Source organism: Equus caballus, chromosome 1 (assembly GCF_041296265.1).
Source record: "Equus caballus isolate H_3958 breed thoroughbred chromosome 1, TB-T2T, whole genome shotgun sequence".
NCBI classification, from domain to species: Eukaryota; Metazoa; Chordata; class Mammalia; order Perissodactyla; family Equidae; genus Equus; species Equus caballus.
In genome coordinates, this window is record NC_091684.1 from 57,733,042 (window position 1) to 57,756,667 (window position 23,626).

General features: G+C 35.4%; 1 protein-coding gene and 1 long non-coding RNA gene across 2 annotated transcripts in view; one reads left to right on the forward strand and one right to left on the reverse strand.

Moving 5' to 3' along the window:
* The first annotated feature begins 3,932 nt into the window (after window positions 1-3,932).
* Window positions 3,933-23,279, forward strand: LOC102147964 (uncharacterized). Its single transcript, XR_288881.4, has 3 exons — window positions 3,933-4,110; window positions 7,844-8,004; window positions 23,161-23,279. It is a non-coding gene; the product is annotated as an uncharacterized lncRNA (long non-coding RNA).
* The window catches only part of SLC25A16 (solute carrier family 25 member 16), a 39,870-nt gene continuing 24,381 nt past the window's right edge, over window positions 8,138-23,626 (reverse strand). Inside the window, exons 5-9 of the mRNA XM_001502612.6 lie at window positions 19,143-19,264; window positions 18,836-18,902; window positions 14,074-14,236; window positions 10,880-10,948; window positions 8,138-9,793 (exon numbers count right to left, since the gene is read on the reverse strand). Coding sequence (XP_001502662.1) covers window positions 9,637-9,793; window positions 10,880-10,948; window positions 14,074-14,236; window positions 18,836-18,902; window positions 19,143-19,264 — 578 coding nt within the window. The 3' untranslated portion in view covers window positions 8,138-9,636. The remainder of the gene's footprint in view (window positions 9,794-10,879; window positions 10,949-14,073; window positions 14,237-18,835; window positions 18,903-19,142; window positions 19,265-23,626) is intronic.

The following is a 23,626-nucleotide window of genomic DNA, read 5'->3' on the forward strand; positions in this document are numbered from 1 at the left end:
AGCAACTATTAAGAAACCTAAATGAAGATATTAACAATAATACAATAATAGTAGGGGACCTCAACATTCCACTCACATCGGTAGATCAGCCAGACAGAAAATCAACAAGGAACCAATGGAATTAAATAAAAAGCTAGAACAGCTGGACTTAACAGACATATATACAACACTCCATCCAAAAACAGCAGAATACACATTCTTCTCAAGTGCACATGGAACATTCTCAAGGATAGAGCATATGTTGGGAAACAAGACAAGCCTCAATAAATTTAAGAAGATTGAAATAATAATGAGCATCTTTTCCAATCACAATGCTATGAAGCTAGAAATTAATTACAAGAAAAAAGCTGAGAAAAGGACAAAGATGTGGAGACTAAACAACATGCTATTGAACAACCAATGAATCACTGAAGAAATTAAAGGAGAAATAAAAATATATCTGGAGACAAACGAAAATGAAAACATACCACACCAACACATATGTGATGCAGCAAAAGCCATATTAAGAGGAAAATTCATCACAATACAGGCTCACCTTAAAAAACAAGAAAAATCCCAAATAAAAAATCTCAAACTACACCTAATGGAATCAGAAAAAGAGGAACAAACAAAGCCCAAAGTCAGCAGAAGGAGAGAAATGATAAAAATCAGAGCAGAAATAAATGCTATTGAAACAAAAAAGGCAATAGAAAGCATCAATGAAACAAAGAACTGGTTCTGTGAGAAGACAAATAAAATTGACAAACCCCTAGACAGACTTAGAAAGAAAAAAAGAGAGAAAGTTCAGATAAGTAAAATTAGACATGAAAGAGGAGAAATAACAATACAGAACAATACAGAAATACAATGGATTACAAGAGAAGACAACGAAAAACTATATGCCAACAAAATGGAGAATGTAGAGGAAATGGATAAATTCTTAGACTCTTACGATTTCCCAAAGCTGAATCAAGAAGAAATAGATAATCTGAATAGACCAATCACAAGGAAAGAGATTGAAACAGTAATCAAAAGCCTCCCAAAAAATAAAAGCCCAGGACCAGATGGCTTCCCTGGAGAATTCTACCTAACTTTCAGAGAGGATTTAATACCTATCCTTCTCAAGCTATTCCAAAAAATTAGGGAAGATGAAATACCTCCTAACACATTCTACACGACCAACATCACTCTGATACCAAAGCCTAACAAGGACAGCGCAAAAAAGGAAAATTACAGGCCAATATCACTGATGAACATAAATGCAAAAATTCTCAACAAAATTTTGGCAACCCGAATTCAGCAATACATCAAAAAGATCATACATGATGATAAGTGGGATTTATACTAGGGACACAGGGACATTTCAACATCTGCAAATCAATCATTGTGATACACCACATCAACAAAATGAGGAATAAAAACCACAAGATCATCTCAACAGATGCAGAGAAAGCATTTGACAAGATCCAACAGCCATTTATGCTAAAAATTCTTAACAAAATGGGTATAGAAAGAGAGTACCTCAACATAATAAAGGCCATATATGACAAACCCACAGACAATATCATACTCAATGGGCAAAAATTGAGCGCCATCCCCCTGAGAACAGGAACAGGACAAGAATGCCCACTATCACGACTCTTATTCAACATAGTGCTGGAGCTTTTGGCCAGAGCAATTAAACAAGAGAAAGGAATAAAAGGAATCCAAACAGGGAGTGAAGAAGTGAAACTCGCTGTTTGCAGACAACATGATCTTATACATAGAAAACCCTAAAGAATCCATCGGAAAACTATTAGAAATGATTAACAACTACAGTGAAGTTGCAGGGTACAAAATCAACTTACAAAAATCAATTGCATTTCTATACTCTAATAACGAACTTACAGAAAGAGAACTCAAGAATACAATTCCATTTGCAATCACAACAAAAAGAATAAAGTATCTGGGAATAAATTTAACCAAAGAGGTGAAGGACTTATACAATGAAAACTGTAAGACATTATTGAAAGAAACAGATGATGACATAAAGAGATGGAAAGAGATTCCATGTACATGGATTGGAAGAATAAACATAGTTAAAATGTCCATACTACCTAAAGCAATCTACAGATTCACTGCAATCCCAATCAGAATCCTAATGACATTCTTCACAGAAATAGAGCAAAGAATCCTAAAATTCATGCGGGGCAACCAAAGACCCCGAATTGCTAAAGCAATCCTGAGAAAAAAGAACAAAGCTGGAGGCATCACAATCCCTGATTTCAAAATGTACTACAAAGCCATAGGGATTAAAACAGCATGGTACTGGTACAAAAACAGGCACCCAGATCAATGGAACAGAACTGAAAGCCCAGAAATAAAACCAAACATATAGAGATAGCTAATCTTCAACAAAGATGCCAAGAACATACAATGGAGAAAAGATAAGTCTCTTCAATAAATGGTGTTAGGAAAACTGGACAGCTACATGCAAAAGAATGAAAGTAGACCATTATCTCATGCCATACACAAAAATAAACTCAAAATGGATCAAAGATTGAAGGTAAGTCCTCAAACCATAAAAATCCTGAAAGGTAATATAGGTAGTACACACTGTGCTCGCTTCGGCAGCACATATACTAGAGGTAGTACACTCTTTGACATCGAACTTAAAAGTATCTTTTCAAATACCACATCTTCTCAGATAAGGGAAACAAAAGAAAAAATAAACAGTGAGACTTCATCAGACTAAAGAGCTTCTGAAGGCAAAAGAATCTAGGATCAAAACAAAAAGACAACCCACCAATTGGGAGAAAATATTTGCAAATCATATATATGACAAGGAGTGTCATATATATGACACCCCATAATGTGTAAGGAACTCACACAACTGAACAATAAAAAACAAACAGCTTGATCAAAAAATGGGCAGAGGATATGAACAGACATTTTTCCAAAGATAGAAAGATGGCCAATAAACACATGAAAAGATGTTCAGCATCACTAATCATCAAGGAAATGCAAATCAAAACTACACTAACATACCACCTTCTACCTGTTAAAATGGCTGTAAACACTAAGACTGAAAATAACAAATGTTGGAGAGAGTGTGGAGAAAAGCAAACCCTCATACACTGCTGGTGGGAATGCAAACTGGTGCAGCCACCATGGACAACAGTATGGAGATGCCTCAAAAAATTAAAAACAGAACTACCATATGACCCAGCTATCCCACTACTGGGTATCTACCCAAACAACTTGAAATCAACAATCCAAAGTAATATATGCACCCCTATGTTCATTGCAGCACTATTCACAATAGCCAAGACATGGAAACCATCCAAGTGCCCATTGACTGAGGATTGGATAAAGAAGATGTGGTATATATATATAATGGAATACTACACAGCCATAAAAAAGACAAAATCATCCCATTTGCAACCACATGGATGGACCTGGAGGGAATTATGCTAAGCGAAATAAGCCAGACTGAGAAAGACAAACACTGTATGATTTCACTCATATGTGGAATATAAACAAACACGTGGACAAAGAAAATAGTTCAGTGGTTACCAGGGGAAGGGGAGTGGGAGGTGGGCACAGGGGGTGAAGGGGAGCACTTATGTGGTGACAGACAAGAAATAATGTACAACTGAAATTTCACAATGATGTAAACTATTATGAACTCAATAAAAAAAATAATTTTTTTAGCTTATGAATTTTCAATTTGGGCAGGGCTCCACGGGGAAAACTTGTCTCTGTTCCATAAAGCATCAGCTGGGAACTGGAGGATCCACTTTGAAGATGGCTTATCCAAATGGCTGCCAAGTTGAGGCTGGCTATCAGTTCCTCTACAGGGACTGATTGGCTCCCCCACAGCATGGTGGCTGGATTCCAAGAACAAGCTTTCCAAAAGACCAGATGAAAGCTATTGCAGCATTATGACATAACTTCAGAAGTCACACAGCATCACTTCCTCTGTAGTTACAGGCCCACTCAGCCAGATTCAAGGGAAAGGAACAGAATCTGTTGATGGGATGAGTGTAAATGACACATGAGAAGAGCAAGTGAGTTGGGATGTATTGTTGGAAAAGACAATCTGACAAAATGCTCTTTATCAGATTGAGGAAGGTCTCTTCTATTTTTAAGGTGATTAATTTTTATAATTAATCAATGTTGAATTTTGCCAAATCCTTTCTCTGCATCTATTGAAGGATCATGTGGTTCTTCTCCTTTATTCTGTTATTATGGGAAATTACACTATTGACTTCAGATTGTTAAACAATTTGGCATTCCTAGGATAAACCCAACTTGGTCATGATATAAACTTTTTATGTATTGCTAGATTTGACTTGCTAGTATGTTGTTAAGGACTTTTCCATCTTCGTTTTTGAAGGATACTGGTCTGTAATTTTCTTTTTTTGCGACAACTTTGTCAAGTTTGGGTATCAAGGTTATACTAGCATCATAAAATGAATTGCAAAGTGCTGTCTTCTAATTTCTGGAAGTCTGTATAAGATTATCTCTTTCTTAAATGTTCAATAGAATTATATATATTATATCTGTGGCAGGCGTCCCACATATAAAGTAGAGGAAGATGGGCACGGATGTTAGCTCAGGGCCAGTCTTCCTAGCAAAAAGAGGAGGATTGGCAGCAGATGTTAGCTCAGGGCTAATTTTTCTCAAAAAAAAAAAAAGATTGGCACCTGAGCTAACATCTGTTGCCAATCTTCTTTTTTTTCCTTCTTTTCCCCCAACCCCCCAGGACATACTTGTATATTCTGATCCTTTTGGCTCTGTTATGTGGGACGCTGCCTCAGCATGGCTTGATGAGTGGTGCTAGGTTCGTGCCCAGGATCCAAACCAGTGAAACGCTGGGCCGCTGAAGTGGAGCATGCGAACTTAACCACTTGGCCATGGGGCTGGCCCCTTGGTTGTGATTTTTGAGGCATCTATGCCTTACATCTAAGTTGTCAAATTCCTTGGCACAGAGTTATTTAGAAATCTCTTATTATCTTTTTAATATCCATAGGATCCACAGTAATGTCCTCTTTATCATTCTTGATATTGGTAATTTTTGTTTTCTTTTTTAGTTATTAATTCAGCTAGGGGCTTACCAATTTTGTCGATCTTTTCAAAGAATCAACTTAGGAGGTTTTTTTTTTAAGATTTTATTTTTCCTTTTTCTCCCCAAAGCCCCCTAGTACATAGTTGTATATTTTTAGTTGTGAGTCCTTCTAGTTGTGGCATGTGGGATGCCGCCTCAGCATGGCTGGATGAGCTGTGCCATGTCCGCACCCAGGATCTGAACCGGCAAAACCCTGGGCCGCCACAGCAGAGTGTGCGAACTTAACCACTCAGCCACGGGGCTGGTCCAAGGAGTTTGTCATTTTCTCTGTTGTCTGTTCTTTATTTTGTTGATTTCTGTTTTAACTGCAAACCACTGTTGACAAAGCAGAGTGATTTTTGCAAAAACATAATCAGACAATTTTATTCCCCTGCTGAAACTTTCAAGGGCTTCCCATTGCGTTTAGAATAAAAGACAAAATCATTACCATGTCCTAGAGAGACCTACCTGATCTGGCCTTTGTCTACTTCTCCAACCCCACTTGTTACTACTTCTTCACTCATGATACTTCATTCATGCTGGCCTTCTGACAATTCCTATGTCAAGCCAAACTTTTTCCTGTTTCAGGGTTTTTGTATGTGCTGTTCTCTTCACCTGGGCCATTCTTCCCCCACAACTCTTTGCATGGCTGTTTCCTTTTTATCCTCCATGTGTCAGCTTAAAGTTTAGCACATCAAAGAAACTTTTCCTTGACTTTTTTTTTTTGAGGAAGATTAGCCCTGAGCTAACTACTGCCAAACCTCCTCTTTTTGCTGAGGAAGACTGGCCCTGAGCTAACATCCGTGCCTATCTTCCTCTGCTTTATACGTGCGATGCCTACCACAGCATGGCTTTTGCCAAGCGGTGCCATGTCCACACCTGGGATCCGAACTGGCAAACCCCGGGCCACCAAGAAGCGGAACGTGTGAACTTAACCACTGCGCCACCAGGCCAGCCCCTTCCTTGACCATTCTAAAGTAGCTCTCTGATCCTTACACCCTACACTTATCTCTATCAGGCAGCCTATTTACTTTCTTAATAAGTACTTTCCACAAACTGTAATCATTTTATTGATTGGTTTATGTTTATTGACATGTTCAAATTTATTGACACGTTAAGAGTTTCATGGGGCCAGCCCCATGGCCTAGTGGTTAAGTTCAGTGTGCTCTGTGCTCTGCTTTGGAAGCCTGGGTTCAGTTCTTGGCGTGGACCTACACCACTTGGCGGTGGCCATGCTGTCGCAGTGACCCACATACTAAATAGAGGAAGATTATCACAGATGTTAGCTCAGGGTGAATCTTCCTCAAGCAAAAAGAGGACAATCGGCAACAGATGTTAGCTCAGGGCCAATCTTCCTCAGCAAAACAAAAAAGTTTCATTTGAATAGGATACAAGTTACAATCTTTTCTTTTTTTCAATTTAATTGATTTTTGCTTAGGTTTTATTGGCTTTTTTTTGGTGGGGTTTTTTTGGGGGGAGGGGTGAGGAAGATTGTCCTTGAGCTAACATCTGGCCAATCTTCCTCTATTTTATATGTGGGACACCACCAAAGCATGGCTTGATGAGGTGGTGTTTAGGTCTGCACCCAGGATCTGAAGCTGCAAACCCCAGGCCGCCAAAGTAGAGTGCGTGAACTTAAGCACTACGCCCCTGGGCCAGCGCCAGCAACAATATTCCTCCAGCAAAAAGAGGAAGACTGGCAACAGCTGTTGGCTCAGGCTCAGTCCTCCTCACTAAAAGAAAGAAAAAGGACCGTAAAATAGTACCTATCTTATAGTATTGTTGTAGAGAGAGAGTTAAAGGCATCAAAAGTGCTTAAAACAAGGCATGGAGGGGCCAGCCCAGTGGCATAGTGGTTGAGTTTGCACCCTTCACTTTGGCCGCCTGGGGTTCGTAGGTTCAGATCCAGGGTGTGGACCTGGCACCACTCATCAGGCCATACTGTGGCAGCATCCCACATAAAATAGAGGAAGATTGGCAAAGATGTTAGCTCAGCGACAATCTTCCTCAAGCAAAAAGAAGAAGATTGGCAACAGATGTTAGGTCAGGGCCAATCTTCCTCACAAAAAAGAAGCAAGACATGGAACATAGTAAGCCCTCAGGAAATATACATGACTTATTATTTGTCATTGATTTCTAGTGCCTAACATGGTGTCTGCTGTTCATCGAATGGATGTGAGGAACTGTGTAGAGTATACGGTTGCTACACAAGTGTGTCAGATATCATTGGCCCAACTCTGCAAGGCACTCATATAGTGCAACTCTGCACTACTCATATAATATAGATTTTATTATATGCCATTTATCCTGGCTCAAATTAGCAACCAGAAATTTCTGTGAAACAAACCAAATGACTTTACTTCTAAATTGCTCTTTCCATGGATTGTTTGTGCCTCATTTCTCCCTACGAGAATATTCCTTCTTCCCCTTAGTAAACATCACTGAGCACCTATTGTGGTGTCACATTCTGTGCTCCTTATAGGGGATGAAGGCATGGCTCTGCCCTTGAGAGAACCAATTAGGGGACATAGATAAACAGACAGTTACCATAAAGTGTGGTGCATACTCTATTAGAGAAATATCTGGTGTTAGATACAACTGGGCATCCAAATCAGACTGTAAGTACAGCTAACAGACCTCCCAAGGTAACCCCCCATAATGTTGATACAATACCTGGCACACAGTGGGCACTGAATAAATGGATGTTGAGTACTCTGGGGGAGAATGGAGTAAGATATTACTATATATACCCACTAACCTTTCCACCTCCAACAGGCAACCATTGAGAGCTCGGAGTGATATCTCACTTATCAATCCCTAGACCAGACCACTGTCCCATTGTATAGATCAGAGGACTGCCCCCACGGAAAGGCAAGAAAGGAGGAACAATGGAGATCAAAACAGCAATAGTCAGTCTTCAAATGGAAGACAAACTGGTAAGATGCACTTTGGGTTATCAATCTGAAATAAATCAGATATAAATCCAGTCATTGTTTTAAATATTCTTCCATTCTGACCACTTATGTTTAGCATTTGTGCTTCAATAACATAAATAGTTAAAAGAGAAAAAATTGTTGAAATATAAATAAAATTTATTTTTAATATCCTATGTATTCTATAGCAGACATAGAATGCAAATTTTTATTTAAAAAAATATTCACAATCCTCTTTTATTGATAACATAACTGAGATACTTATTTTATACATTTAAATTATCTTGAGATTTGATAACAATAATTAGCTACAGTATAGCCCAGAAATAAAAATATACAAAATAGTTTTAGGAACACATGTATTTCTACCTGAAAGTACACTTATAAATCATACAAAGATACATATTTATTTTAAAATAAAGACTTTGAAAATGAAACCAGTTCATCTCATTTTTACCAAGGTATGACAAGAAATCTTTTATGCAAAAAAATAAAAATTGAAGCAGAAATAACACTTTAAACTTAGTTTTCTAATGTCTTAAAAATAATATCAATTCTACAAATCACTATTACTGAGGACAGAACTATAACTGTTCTCTCATTTCTGTCATGCTTAAAATAAAACATAAAAAGTACTCTAAACACAATAAATGGAATTCTTATATTTTAAACCATTTTAATATAAAGGAGAGCAATTCAAACCATGTTTTACATTTCTACTTAAGTTTATATTGCACTAAAATTATTTTACATGGAAGAACTAGTTGATGTATCATAATACCTTAGAAACATCCTGTAACATTCACATCTATATTAATGGATATTCGATGGTCCACTTAAATAAATCTTCTAGTATACACCAAATCATCTAACAAAAACAAGTCTATAATGCTAATATGTTTTAAGAGCAAAGATATTCAGTATTTATTATTACTGACTTTGGGAAATACATTGACTTTTAAAAACATATTTAAATCACTTATAGTACCTGGTAATAACATTTGAGCAATACCCGAAAATTCTCCATTTATTGTTGAGTCTCTACGTGGCTACTTTTTAAATACAACATTTATTTTATTAACAAATGAAGAGAAAAAGTGTTTGTCCTTTTATCCAGTGGAGCAGAATTACAAGAAAAGAGATAAAAACAATACTTCATTGCTGGCTTCTAAGCTACGTTTGATATATCTTAAAAATTCAGTTCTCATCATTCTGCTGCAATATAACCAAACTTGTTTATAACAACAATAATAATAAACAATGCTAGAGTCTTTGAAAATAATGATTACAATTAAAAGCTTGGAACAGCATGATAAAGCTAATGGAAACCTCCTGAATCCCATTTTAAGTCAGTTCTACTTCCAAATAACTCTTTAAAATGGTTTCAAATAACCTAACTGATTAGCCAGCATCAGCTTAGGAATTTCTTTCAATGTTCTAAGGTATAACTTTTGGCATCAAAAAGGATAGTAAGCACTTTTGATTTGTGATGAATAAAAAAATCAAGTACTAAAATACCAGTGGTTCCTGTGACAGGGTAAATATCCCCCTTCAAGTAAAGTTCTCCTCAAAATTAAAGTAACATTTTATTTCTTCCTCTGAGAGTTTATTAAAGAAATGAAATCATGATTTGTTTTAGTTGAGGTGAAAAAACTGCTTCATAAGTTCATACGTTGTGAAAGCCACTGCTTGAGAGGGAATGCAGCGAATGTAATTAAGAGATAAACCACGATATAATCCTTTTCGAATTCCATGGTGTCCATAGACATACTTCATAGTCTCCCGCATAGTACTGAAAGACAACGGTTAAATGATGACACCCTTATGCCCACTCGTGAAGAGACAATTTCAAGATCGATAGCAGAATTTTTAAAAGAAACCAAAATGCTATCTTTAATAGCTTTTGGAAGGCAAGTATTAAAACACGCTAAAAATTCAATGAAAGAGCAATTCATTCCAAACAAGTACAAGCATTATGCACATTTGTGGGGCTCATTAATACAAGATATTTTGTTTGTACTATGCCTCTGACATTTATTGGCAATACTATTTCATAATAGTTCAACTATCGACGTAACCTTTTGAAAGGATGCATGAGCAGTTGCTCTTTAACTTTTCATTTCAGCTCAAGTTCTATACTACACGCAACTAGCAAATGATTATAGAACTGATACCTAAAGGACTATCTTTCAGATTTCAGTAATACTTTCCTATTTCAAAGAGTGTTCTTTCCTCTCAAATCAATATTTTGGGCTGTGCTTTTCCCTTTTATTAGGCAATCCGGACTGAAATCTTCAAAAACTCTTTTGGGTAAACAAAGGCAATTCAAGGTCCTGAACAAATGTTCTGCTCTTCCCTTGAGGGACAACACATCACCAATCAAACAGAATGATTCTAAATCTCTTTAGATTAGAAAACTCTAGAGTTGTACTGTGTAACGATGGGTAGCTACTGAGCACTTGAAATGTGGCTAGTCCAAATTGAGATGTGCTGGAAGTGTAAGATACACCCTGGATTTCAAACGCTTAATATAAAAAGAAGGATGCAAAATACTGAAATGATAATATTTTAGATATGTTAGGTTAAACAAAAATACTTTTAAACAATTTCATCTGTTTCTTTTTATACTTTTTTAAATGTGGCCACCAGAAAGTTTTAAATTACATATGTGGCTCATATTATATTTATATTTAACAGAGCTGCTCTAAAGTGAAGTTTTTAATAGGATTGGGACATGATTAAAATCTTATAAAGTTACCAAAATATACTATAGGAGAAAAAATGGAAGATCTTGACTACTAGTGAGACCACAGTCCTATCTCCCTACTTAAATATTACATTTCTAAAGAAAATGAACAGTAACAAATGGAGAACTTACAGGCACTTTTCAAATTCTGGAAGAACAGTTCCTAATTGCATTCGCCGACGAGTTACATCAAATGGGTAGCTAAAAGATGAAAAAGGCAAGAGGACTTAAAAATGATTTTTAGTTTTCAACTCAACAATTATTGAATACAAAGCCCTATATATGCTAGGAAATAATGTGTTCCTATTCTCTTATTGTTTTGTCTAATCTGGGAGTTCAGGATATAGGCACATGAATACAATCAAATAAAAATACAGTGATCTCTTTGCCTTTGCTTATGTAGTTCCCTCAAATTAGATGATTCTTCTCTCCCATTGGGTGCAATATCAAGTTCTAGTCACTCCTCAAGGCCAAATTAAATGGCACTTCCTGAAGAAATAAACTGAGTGCTTTTCATTGTTGTAACCCTACAGGGTTTCTCAACTTTGGCACTATTGACATTTTGGGTTGGATAATTCTTAGTTGTGAGGGGCTGTCCTGTGCATTGTAGGATATTTAGGTGCAGCCCTGGTCTCCATCCACTAGATACCAGTAACATACCCCGAGTTGGGATAACCAAAAATGTCTCCAGACATTAATAAATGTCCACTGGAGGCACAATTACCCCATTGAAGAACCACTACCCTAAGAGTGATATTCAGCAAGTCCCCCTGTACACAGTAGACCAACAAAAACTTTTCTTTAAGGGCTAAAATTAACAATACAGAAAACTGCACTTAGAGGACAGAGAACATTCTACGTAAAAAGATTGCCTGATTCTCTAACTATGTATGGCAATGGATGTTAGCTGGACTTAATGTGGTGATCATTTCGCAATATATACAAATATCAAATCATTATGTTGAACACCAGAAACAAGAAATATGTTGTATGTCAATTACACCCCAATAAAACTTTTAAAAAAGCAAAAGAAGATTGCCTGAAATGAAATATACAAAAGTAATCTCTTTTGGGAGTGAGATCCCAGGTGATTTTTTAAAATTAGTTTTATTTGCTAATATTGACTACTTATGTCAGGTGCTGTGCTAAACAATTTATGTATATTATCTCATTCCATCTTTACAAAAATTGCATGAAGTAGGTACTGTTATCCCAACATTAAGATAAGAAAACTGAGTCTTAGAGACATTCTCCAGTGTCAAAAAGCTGCTTTCTGCTTTCGTATTCAAAGCTCTCCATGGTACATAATATATAAATAAGTGATATATGACAAAAATAATTATGTACTTTTATATTGATTTAAATTTACTATGAAATAGTTATAATAAAAAAATACCCATATACAACCAGACAGTGTAAGAAATAACATTACCAATAGATGAAGCCCCCTACGCATCTCAATAGCATCTCTAGGAATTATTTTTTAACAAGGAGTAGAGAGAAGAAAAAACTTTATGGAGATAAAGGGACCAAAACCTCAACTTGAAGGATTCAGCTTCCAAGCTGGAAAAGATCTATGTGAATAGAAGGAATTGATTAATAGAGAGAATGTAAGAAGACAAGGTACAAGGATTAGAACCAGGGAAATAACAATAGAAAAGAAATAAAATAGCATTCTAGGCAAAGTTCTCAAGTAAAAAATGACAAGACTTAGTGACTGTTTGAATATGTACAATCTGAAAAGTGATTTCAAGGCATTATCAAGACTAGAAAATTAACAGTTATCAATAACAAATAGGAAAGTTGGGAACTGAGGATTGTCATGAAGAGGAAGACAAGCAAGTAATATATAAATTATGGAGTTTACATTAATGGCAGAAGTCCAAGTAGAAAGATCCAAGAGCTTGCTAGAGAAGTAATGGCGTCAGTAATGGAGATTTAAATAAAATTGGTTATCTGTACAAAGGTGACCGTTGAAACCATAAAGATAAATGAGTTATTCTAGACATTTATGGGAAGAGCAGAGCACTGAAGTCTAGCTAGGCCTTAAAAATCAGCACAGATAGGTAGGAGGAGGACATGAATCAGCGAGATACTGATACTGGGGAGGATGATCACCAAGAAAGGGCACTATTACAAAAACCAAGGAATTAGAACAATTGGAAGGAGGGTAAAAGAAGTGAGAAGGAGCCACTGGATCTGTTAAGAGTCAGTAGGTGTAGAATACAGTTTAAGAAGAGAAGTGGGAAAGAGAAGACAGATTCTAGGGATCTAAGTTGGAAAGGAATAATAAAGAAAAGGGGCAATAAAACCAAGAAGAGAATCAGAATAGCTAGAGGTGATCATGTCTCTGCAAATGAACAAGTTTCCACAGCCAGGTTTCCAAAGTCCATCACACACCTTTTCTTCTTTACCTTCAACCTAGTATGATCTGCTCCCACACGCAAGTACACTGAATCTGCTTTCACAAAGGTAACTATTAATTGTAAAATCCAGTGAACACCTTATTTTTCAGTACTTATTATTTTCAGTACTTATCTTACTTTGACTTTTCTTTTTCCATTGGATACTCTTTGTTGAGTCTTTGTGACACTACTACTCCCTGTTATCTTCCTGTTTTTCAGGATACTTTTCAGTCACAGAAAGCTTTTCTTCTTCCTGTTCCTGAAAAGTTCCTGCTTCTTAGTATTCCAGCCTCTTTTCATCTCATCTACTCAATCTCTCTTGGTCTAGAGAAATTCCCTAAGCTGCCTTCCTAATTACAATATAGTAATATCTTTATCTGTGTTCCCACTACAGTTTATATTAATATAAAACTCCATTGTATTGCTAACTGTCTTAATTAGTCTTAGTATAGGCTTCTTGAGGCAATAACTTTGCTTTTCCTTCAGTGAACCTCCCAATGTCTAATAGACTGTCTGGCACAAAGTAGGCCTCCAAGATTTAGAGCAAGAGAAGCTGTACCTACACACACACACACATAAGATAAATGGCTCCAATTTCAGAAACTTCATACAGGCAAACTCATGAGAAAATATGAAGACTATACTTAGTGTTCCTTTCTAGCTTTCTTTTTTCCTTTCTTTTAAATGAATCCACAGGAAATTGGGTAAGTTCAAACTAATTTGGTCAATTTGGTATGTAATTATTTATTATATGCTTAAAGTGCAGGTACATCTGAAAAAATATATTAAATTAATACTTATATCTTGCAAGGGATCCCGTATTTTAATAATCTATTAGAAAAAATAAAATAAGTAACCAATGCTGAAAACCAGGATTGGGTAAATGTAATTTGATTGAATTAAGTTGATGAAGAAACTTACGATATTGTCTGTGCTATTGCTCCAGCAACACCACCACAAAGTAAGTTTATGTGAGTTTTCAAAACTAAGACATTAGGATTGTCTGATGAAGGTCTGCCAAGGAGGGTAGGAGCATAGGAAAGCCCAACACTCTTTAAGGTACCAAAAGTAAAAAATGAAACACCTGAAAAACAAAATATAAATTCACCACCATGCTTAAAGGAACACAAGCTGTGAAAAGACACCATTTCTTACCTAAGAACCAATTAACTCAAGGAACTAACTATGCATTTCCTAACTTCTGATGCTTGTCTTAATCTAAAATAAAAAGATTTAATTAATGTTTATAAGTAACACAAAGATGACAAAATTACCACCTATAAAAATTATAGCATTGGTTTTCACACACTAATATATACATCAGTTCACTGAATAAAGGCAGTAGTTGAGTATAATGTCACATTATATACGAATAGAATTAAATGGTTTTGCAAGGTTTCACATGAGTAAAAGCTAAATTCATGATTAATAATTATAAGTAAATATGATAACTTATATTTACAATAATGATGATGGCAATAATGTAAGATAGGAGCAAAAAATTCAGATGTGACAAAGCATTGTTATTTTAACTTAGTGTCTAATTTTTCCTCAAGGAAGAGTTATGTCCATGAGGAAAGTGTTCATATTAGCTCATAAGACAAATGGAATCTAATAAATATTATATTAAGTTATTGATAATATTCAGTTGGTGCTTGCTGAACATTTACATGATTTTATAACAGACTCGTTAAAGTCATACATTAGTAAAATCAAGAATAGAATTCAAGGGGGCCGGCCCCATGGCCAAGTGGTTAAGTTCGTGTGCTCTGATTCGGTGGCGCAGGGTTTTGCCAGTTCAGATCCTGGGCACAGACATGGCACCGCTCTTCAAGCCATGCTGAGGTGGTGTCCCACATAGCAGAACTAGAAGGATCTACAACTAGAATATACAACTATGTACTGGGGGGCTTTGGGGAGAAGAAGAATTTAAAAAGAAAAAAAAAAGGAAAATTGGCAACAGATGTTAGCTCAGGTGCCAATCTTTAAAAAAAAAGAATAGAATTCGAGCATTCCTATCAACAAAGCATTACTCAAGATATCTTGATATCCACTAAATTTTTTTTTCTTTTGAGGAAGATTAGCCTTGAGCTAACATCTACTGCGAATCTTCCTCTGTTTGCTGAGGAAGACTGGTCCTAAGCTAACACCCATGCCCATCTTCCTCTACTTTATACGTGGGACGCCTGCCACAGCATGGCTTGTCAAGTGGTGCCATGTCCGCACTCAGGATCCGAACCAGTGAACCCTGGGCCACCAAGGTGGAACGTGTAAACTTAACCACTGTGCCACCGGGCTGGCCCCTCCACTAAATTTTAAAAACATATTTAAAAAGATACTTGATGCTTAAGAGCAAATAAGCACTAGCAAAAATTCAGTCTATGATAATACCTTAATGTATGCATTTATTCTTTACGCAAAATTTTTATAATTTATAGTATTTTGAAATGATGATACACAATTTTAGACTATTCATATACTTTTATATTTGGGAAATCTATTCCGAAGACTTCATCTTAAATACAGAAAATGCTCATGACAAGAAAATTCATAGCAAATTAAACATAAGTAGGGAAAAAAACAGAAATACCTAAATGAGGTGGAATGATCTTCAGTGAAATATGACACAATTTTTAAAAACGATGTTTGTGAAGAGTATTCAAAAATATGAAAAATATTTGGGAAATGGGGAAAAATTAAGAAAAAATTATATATATACTGTAACTATGTAAAAATATATTTTAAAAACTGAAAACTAAAACCAAAAACATTAGAAAGAGATGAAGATATAGCAAAAGATTAAAGAGTTCTGCTTCTAGCATAACGACAGTCTAGGTATTCTGAGGGACTCTGTCACTGCAGAACAACTATATCCATTGCTGGGCTTGCAAAAAGATGAGAAGGTCTCCAAGAATCCCCAACACTACCACCTCCCAAAAATATAGCTGGAGTCCCCACGGAGTTTGGGCCCATGAGAGAGGAGGAGTGACTCTACATATTGATGCCAATAGCAGCAGAGCCATTGAGATGGATCTGACTACTGGACCTACAGAAAATGGAATCACTGGGTCTGAAACTCAGAGATTAAGATCAAGTAATAAACTCATAATTAAAGACTACCAAGCATAGGAGGAGGCAAATAAATTTATCTATTTATAAAAGAGGGGGCAGTAAGGATTCAGAATACGCAAACAAGATAAGAAAGGAATACAAAGAAATACTAAAAAAAAAGCAACAAGTGGAAATCAAATAGCAAGGTACACAAACAACTCCAAATAAATCAATAATCACAATAACCACTAAGTGGGCTAATTGGCAATTAAAAGATTTTACAGACTGGATTAAAAAATATCCAACTATATGATGATTACAACAGAAAAAACATAAAGACATGGAAAAGTAAAATTAAAAAAAAGACATACTAGTCAAATATTAACTGGAATCTGGCCAAAACATAATTATGAATGGGAAGGAATCTGAACAATGACAACATACCAGATGATATTAAGAAAGTTTCATAATGATATTGGTTATGCTTTAAAAAATAAGCATAGAGAGCTGAATATTGAAATATTATAGATGAAATAATAAAGTAGATTTGCTTTAAAACAATTTGAGATGAGGGTGGAGGGAGTAATTAGGGGTATAAATGAAACGAGATTGGTCATGAGTGGACCACTGTTGAAGCTAGGTGATAGATACATGCTGGTTCATTATACTATTGTCTACTTTTGGATATATTTGAAAATTTCCAAATTTTAAGGAAAAACAAACAAATGAATAAACTCAAGGGATGCAGTTAAGGCAGTATTTAGAAAAAAGTGCTTTTATTAGGGAAAAAAAAAACCCAAAGGTTGAAAACTACTGAGGTAAGCAACCAATTGAAGAATAAACCCAGAGAAGGAAGGCGATAAGTAAGACACGAAAAAAGATCAATGAAATGGGAAATAAAGGTAGATTAGATAAGAGGAAGAAAGCAAAAATTAATTCTTTGCAAAATCTGATAACTGATAAAACAAATAAAAATGAAAAAGGGAATATGACTATAGATGAGCAGATGTAAAAAAGAAAAGTGAAGAAATAAGGAAAACCTTTTGCCAAAAAAATTGAAAACTAACACAAAACAATCAAGCTCAAAATGGTAAAGAAAGGTATGAATTACCAAAAATGACTCAAAAGATAGAAACACTAAATGGTCCTACAACCATTCAAGAAATTAAACCAGTATTTAAAATTCATCCCACAATGAAAACTTTCAAGAAACAGATTATTCTTATCATCTTATACAGGTTCTTCCTGAGGATGGAAAATGAGGACATACTCTTCAACTCATTCCATGAGATCTATATAACCATGATACCCAAACTACACAAGGATATTACAAGAAAAGAAAAGTACAAGCTAATTTCATATGAATATAGATGTAAAACTTCTAAAAGTAATTCGTAAATTGAATCCAATAGGATATAAAAAGATCATTAGGGAGCCAGCCCGCGGCCGAGTGGTTAAGTTCTTGAGCTCCGCTTCGGAGACCCAGGGTTTCCCCAGTTCGGATCCTGGGCGCAGACATGGCACCACTCATCAGGCTATGTTGAAGCAGCATCCCACATGCCACAACTAGAAGGACCCACAACTAAAATATACAACTATATCCTGGGGGGATTTGGGAAGAAAAAGCAGGGAAAAAAAAAAAATGATTGGCAACAGTTAAAAAAAAATTCATTATATCATAACCAATTTGGGTTGAAATTAGAACGTTTATTAATGTCATTCATTAAATTAACAGATTAATGGAGAAAACTATGTGATTACTCCTGTAAATGCAGGAAAAAGTGTTGATAAAATTCAACACCAATTCAGAAAAAATTCTTACCAAAACTTCCTCAACCTGATAAATGGTATATATTACAGTAAACATTATGCTAAATGAAGAAGTATTAGAAACACTCCCTTTAAAATCAGTAATGAGCCAAAATGTCTGGTATCATCACTTCTATTCGCTTTTGCAATGGAGGTCCTTAGCTAGTACAGTAAGACAAGATAAACACAAATAAATGAAGAAATAAGGATTAGAATGGAAGTAAGAAAAATGATATTATTTGCACAGGATGTGACTGCCTACACAGAAAACCCAAAGCATCTATAAGTAACACGATAGCTGGCTATAAAATCAACAAGTAGGATAACAGTTAACTGTAAGATCATATAAAAATTGAATCAAGCAATAAACTGAAAATCTAATTTTCTAAAAGACACAGCAAAGTTTATAAGGTGTACATGAATATATCTAACAAACATGTCCAAGAACTGTATGAAATTTCATTCAAAATCCCAAAAAAGATTTTTGTACAATATCAAAAGCTGATTCTAAAATGTACATGGGATAGCAAAATATCTATAGACCTTACATTCTTGAAAAAAAGAAGCATAAAGTCCAGGGACTTGTCCTACCAAATATAAGGACTTACTGTAAAACTACACTCCACTGCTTTCTAAGAAGCAGCACTGCAGACCACCGGGAAAGTCAGGACTGCTTCATAAGTGGCTCTGGGTCAAACGGTTGTCCTTGAGGAGGAAAAAAGTAATTCTAGACGGATTAGGGGCTAATTGTAAAATGCTAAACTTGAAAACTGATTCTTAGACGAAAATAAAAAAGTCAGGTTCTGCCACATTTGAAACATACCTGCATATGGAGCCATTCCTAATATAGTAGGCATCAGGCCTCTGTAGAATCCAAGGAAACCGCCTTCCTTTTGAGTGAAGAAAAGTTAGAAGTGAGACTGCATGGTGCTCATTATGATAAATATCAAAGAACAAAAACATACATTATAATGGAAAAATTATTCTGGGACCCACCCTGAAACACAGATATATTTTCATTATTATTATTATCAATAATTTAAATAAAAGAATAATTATTTAGATAATATTCAAAATATTTGCCTAAATATAAAAGGACATGTTAGATGAGAACAGTAAATATGAAATACCTTTGCATAAATTGTTTTGAACGCATGGATAATTCCCGTATAAGTGTGTTCCCCTTTCACCTGGAATGCTAGGCGTACTCTAACCATGTCAAGAGGGTAAGTGCAGATAACTGCTGTCATACCTGAAAAGAAAGGAGAAACTTAAATGTGCAAGAAGTTTTTTGACATATATATATATATATATATATATATATATATATATATATATCCTATCATTAATAGTGCTCTCAAATTATAGCAATGATGAAAAACCAATGAAATAAAGGCAATACTACTGATAGAATTATATATAATATCACCAGCTGAAAAATAACAGTGTGAGTAAAGGGTCAGTTTGTAAAATCTTTTCAAGTTCTTCCCACTGTGAAGTTTTATTGTTAGCACCAAATTAGTACAGTGTAAGTGGATCATGAGTATTTTGTCTATTCTATTACCTGTCTATTCCCAGGTAAGATATCAGAAAGGGAAAACGGACTATCCCGATAGCACTAGGCAAGCTATCTGACTTTTTACTTATTTTCTCTAGTCCTGAAATGGACAGATGCTTTATCTACCTAAGGAATTCTTATAAAAATAAAGGTATTTTTTTAAAAAACTTCAAAGCAATCATTATTTTCTTTTCAGAATTAAGGTGAATTTGTTATTGACTAAACATAATAAAAATATAAATGTTCAAAGTCATAGAAACAATTCATTATTTAGGGATAAAAATCTCCTGATAGGTAAATTTAGAATTAAGTTCTAGATTTTTCACCAATATATGTTTTCAAATTTCATAAAGTATCCAGCTGAGTTATTTTCTAAGTTAATGAAAGAGGAGAAATAACAACAGACTCCGCAGAAATAAAACGGATTATAAGAGAATACTACGAAAAATTATATGCCAACAAAATGTATAACCTAGAGGAAATGGATAAATTCTTGGACTCCTACAATCTCCCAAAGCTCACTCAAGAAGAAGCAAACAATTTGAACAGACCAATCACAAGGAAAGAGATTGAAACAGCCATCAAAGACATCCCAAAGAATAAAACCCCAGGACCAGATGGCTTTCCTGGGGAATTCTACCAAACTTTCAGAGAAGATTTAATACCTATCCTTTTCAAGCTATTCCAAAAAATTAGGGAGGATGGAACACTTCCTAACACATTCTACGAGGCCAACATCACGCTGATACCAAAGCCTGACAAGGACACCACAAAAAAAGAGAACTACAGGCCAATATCGCTGATGAACATAGATGCAAAAATTCTTAACAAACTTTTGGCAACCAGAATTCAGCAATTCATCAAAAGGATCATACATCATGATCAAGTGGGATTTATACCAGGGACACAGGGATGGTTCAACATCTGCAAGTCAATCAACGTGATTCACTACATCAACAAAATGAGAAACAAAAACCACATGATCATCTCAATAGATGCAGAGAAAGCATTCGACAAGATCCAACATCCATTTATTATAAAAACCCTCAATAAAATAGGTATAGAAGGAAAGCACCTCAACATAATAAAGGCCATATATGACAAACCCACAGCCAACTTCATACTCAACAGACAAAAACTGAAACCCATCCCTCTCAGAACAGGAACAAGACAAGGGTGCCCACTTTCGCCACTCTTATTCAACATAGTACTGGAGGTGTTGGCCAGAGCAATTCGGCAGGAAAAAGAAATAAAAGAAATCCACATAGGCAACGAAGAAGTAAAACTCTCGCTGTTTGCAGACGACATGATCTTATATATAGAAAACCCCAAAGAATCCATAGAAAAACTATTAGAAACAATCAACAGCTACAGCAAAGTTGCAGGGTATAAAATCAACATACATAAATCAGTAGCATTTCTATACGCTAACAATGAACTAACAGAAAAAGATTTCAAGAACTCAATCCCATTCACGATCGCAACAAAAAGAATAAAATACCTTGGGATAAATTTAACCAAGGAAGTGAAAGACCTATACAACGAAAACTACAAGACTTTCTTGAAAAAATTGATGACAACATAAAGAGATGGAAAGACATTCCATGCACATGGATTGGAAGAATAAACATAGTTAAAATGTCCATACTACCTAAAGCAATCTACAGATTCAATGCTATCCCAATCAGAATCCCAATGACATTCTTTACAGAAATTGAACAAAGAATCCTAAAATTCATATGGGGCAACAAAAGACCCTGAATTGCTAAAGCAATCCTGAGAAAGAAGAACAAAGCTGGAGAAATCACAATCCCTGACTTCAAAACATACTACAAAGCTACAGTGATCAAAACAGCACGGTACTGGTACAAAAACAGATGCACAGATTAATGGAACAGAATTGAAAGCCCAGAAATAAAACCACACATCTATGGACAACTAATCTTTGACAAAGGAGCTGAGGGCCTACAATGGAGGAAAGAAAGTCTCTTCAACAAATAGTGCTGGGAAAACTGGACAGCCACATGTAAAAGAATGAAAATCAACCATTCTTTTTCACCATTTACTAAAATAAACTCAAAATGGATCAAAGACCTAAAGATTAGGCCTGAAACAACAAGTCTTCTAGAAGAGAATATCGGCAGTACACTCTTTGACATCAGCTTCAAAAGAATCTTTTTGGACACCACAACCCCTCACATGAGGGAAACAATAGAAAGAATAAACAAATGGGACTTTATCAGACTAAAGAGCTTCTTCAAGGCAAGGGAAAACAGGATTGAAACAAAAAAAAAGCTCACTAATTGGGAAAAAATATTTACAAGTTATTTATCCAACAAAGGGTTAATCTCCATAATATATAAAGAACTCACACAACTCAACAATAAAAAATCAAACAACCCAATCACAAAATGGGCAGGGGACATGAACAGACATTTCTCCAAAGAAGATATACAGATGGCCAATAGACACATGAAAAGATGCTCATCATCACTAATCATCAGGGAAATGCAAATCAAAACTACACTAAGATATCACCTTACACCTGTTAGAATGGCAAAAATATCCAAAACCAAGAGTGACAAATGTTGGAGAGGCTGTCGAGAAAAAGGAACCCTCATACACTGTTGGTGGGAATGCAAACTGGCGCAGCCACTGTGGAAAACAGTATGGAGATTCCTCAAAAAATTAAAAATAAAACTACCATACGACCCAGCTATCCCACTACTGGGTATCTACCCAAAGAGCTTGAAGTCAGCGATTCCATAAGTCCTATGCACCCCAATGTTTATTGCAGCATTATTTACAATAGCCAAGACATGGAAGCAACCTAAGTGCCCATCAACAGATGATTGGATAAAGAAGATGTGGTATATATATACAATGGAATACTACTCAGCTGTAAAACAGAACAAAATTGTCCCATTTGCAACAACATGGGTGGACCTTGAGGGAATTATATTAAGTGAAATAAGCCAGGCAGAGAAGGACAATCTCTGTATGAATCCACTCATATGAGGAATTTAAAAATGTAGACAAAGAGAACAGATTAGTGGCTACCAGGGGAAAGGTGGGGTGGAGGGTAGGCACAAAGGGTGAAGTGGTACACCTGCAACACGACTGACAAACAATAATGTACAACTGAAATTTCACAAGATTGTAACCTATCATTAACTCAATAAAAAAAAATTCTATTTTTATAAAGTACCAAGGAAATGTATCTTCAGTGTAGAAACATTAGAAAATATAGACAATCAAAAAAATTAAATATATATATATTCATCCTTCAGTAATCACCACTTAAATATACATTCCAAACTCTTTATACATGTGCATTTACACAAATATAAACACACACATTTAAAACTTTTTATAATGTAATTCTATTTCATAGTTAATTTTTATACCTCATTATACTGTGAACATCTTTCCATGTGAGAAAAATATTACCTGGATGTATCGTAACTTAAAACAATCTTCTTAGACATTTAGGTTGTCTCCATTATTTATTATATGATATTGTAATAGCAAATAGTGCTTTGGTGAATGTCCTTATAACTAAATATTTTTGTTTATCATTTCTGTTACAGATAAATTCCGAAAACAGAATCATTAGGTCAAAGGATAAGGTTTTCAACAGAAATTGCTCTCCAGAGGACTGTGCCCATTTATAATGTCATCCATTAGAATAAAAGTCCAATTTCTCTGACTTCTCAGATGTATTAGATACTTATTAGGCAATTAGAATATTCAATTAGACAATTTTCCCAACATTTGATCATTTGATGGGGAAAAAGCATTTTCTCTGTATTATTGTGGCTTGCTTCTCACGTGACTTTTTTCTTTCTTTCTTTCTTTCTTTTTTGTTTTTTGGCAGTTTTATAACCTGACAATCAGTGGTCAGTTCTCATCCACATTCTGTAGTTTTGAAAGTGGTTACATATCTGGTACATTAGGTGAATCCTCATTACGTTTCCTGGACACCACCACACAGACGCAGTATGAAACATTCCTTATTCCTTTGGCCCAGATAGTTTTTTTGAGCCTGGTATCAAT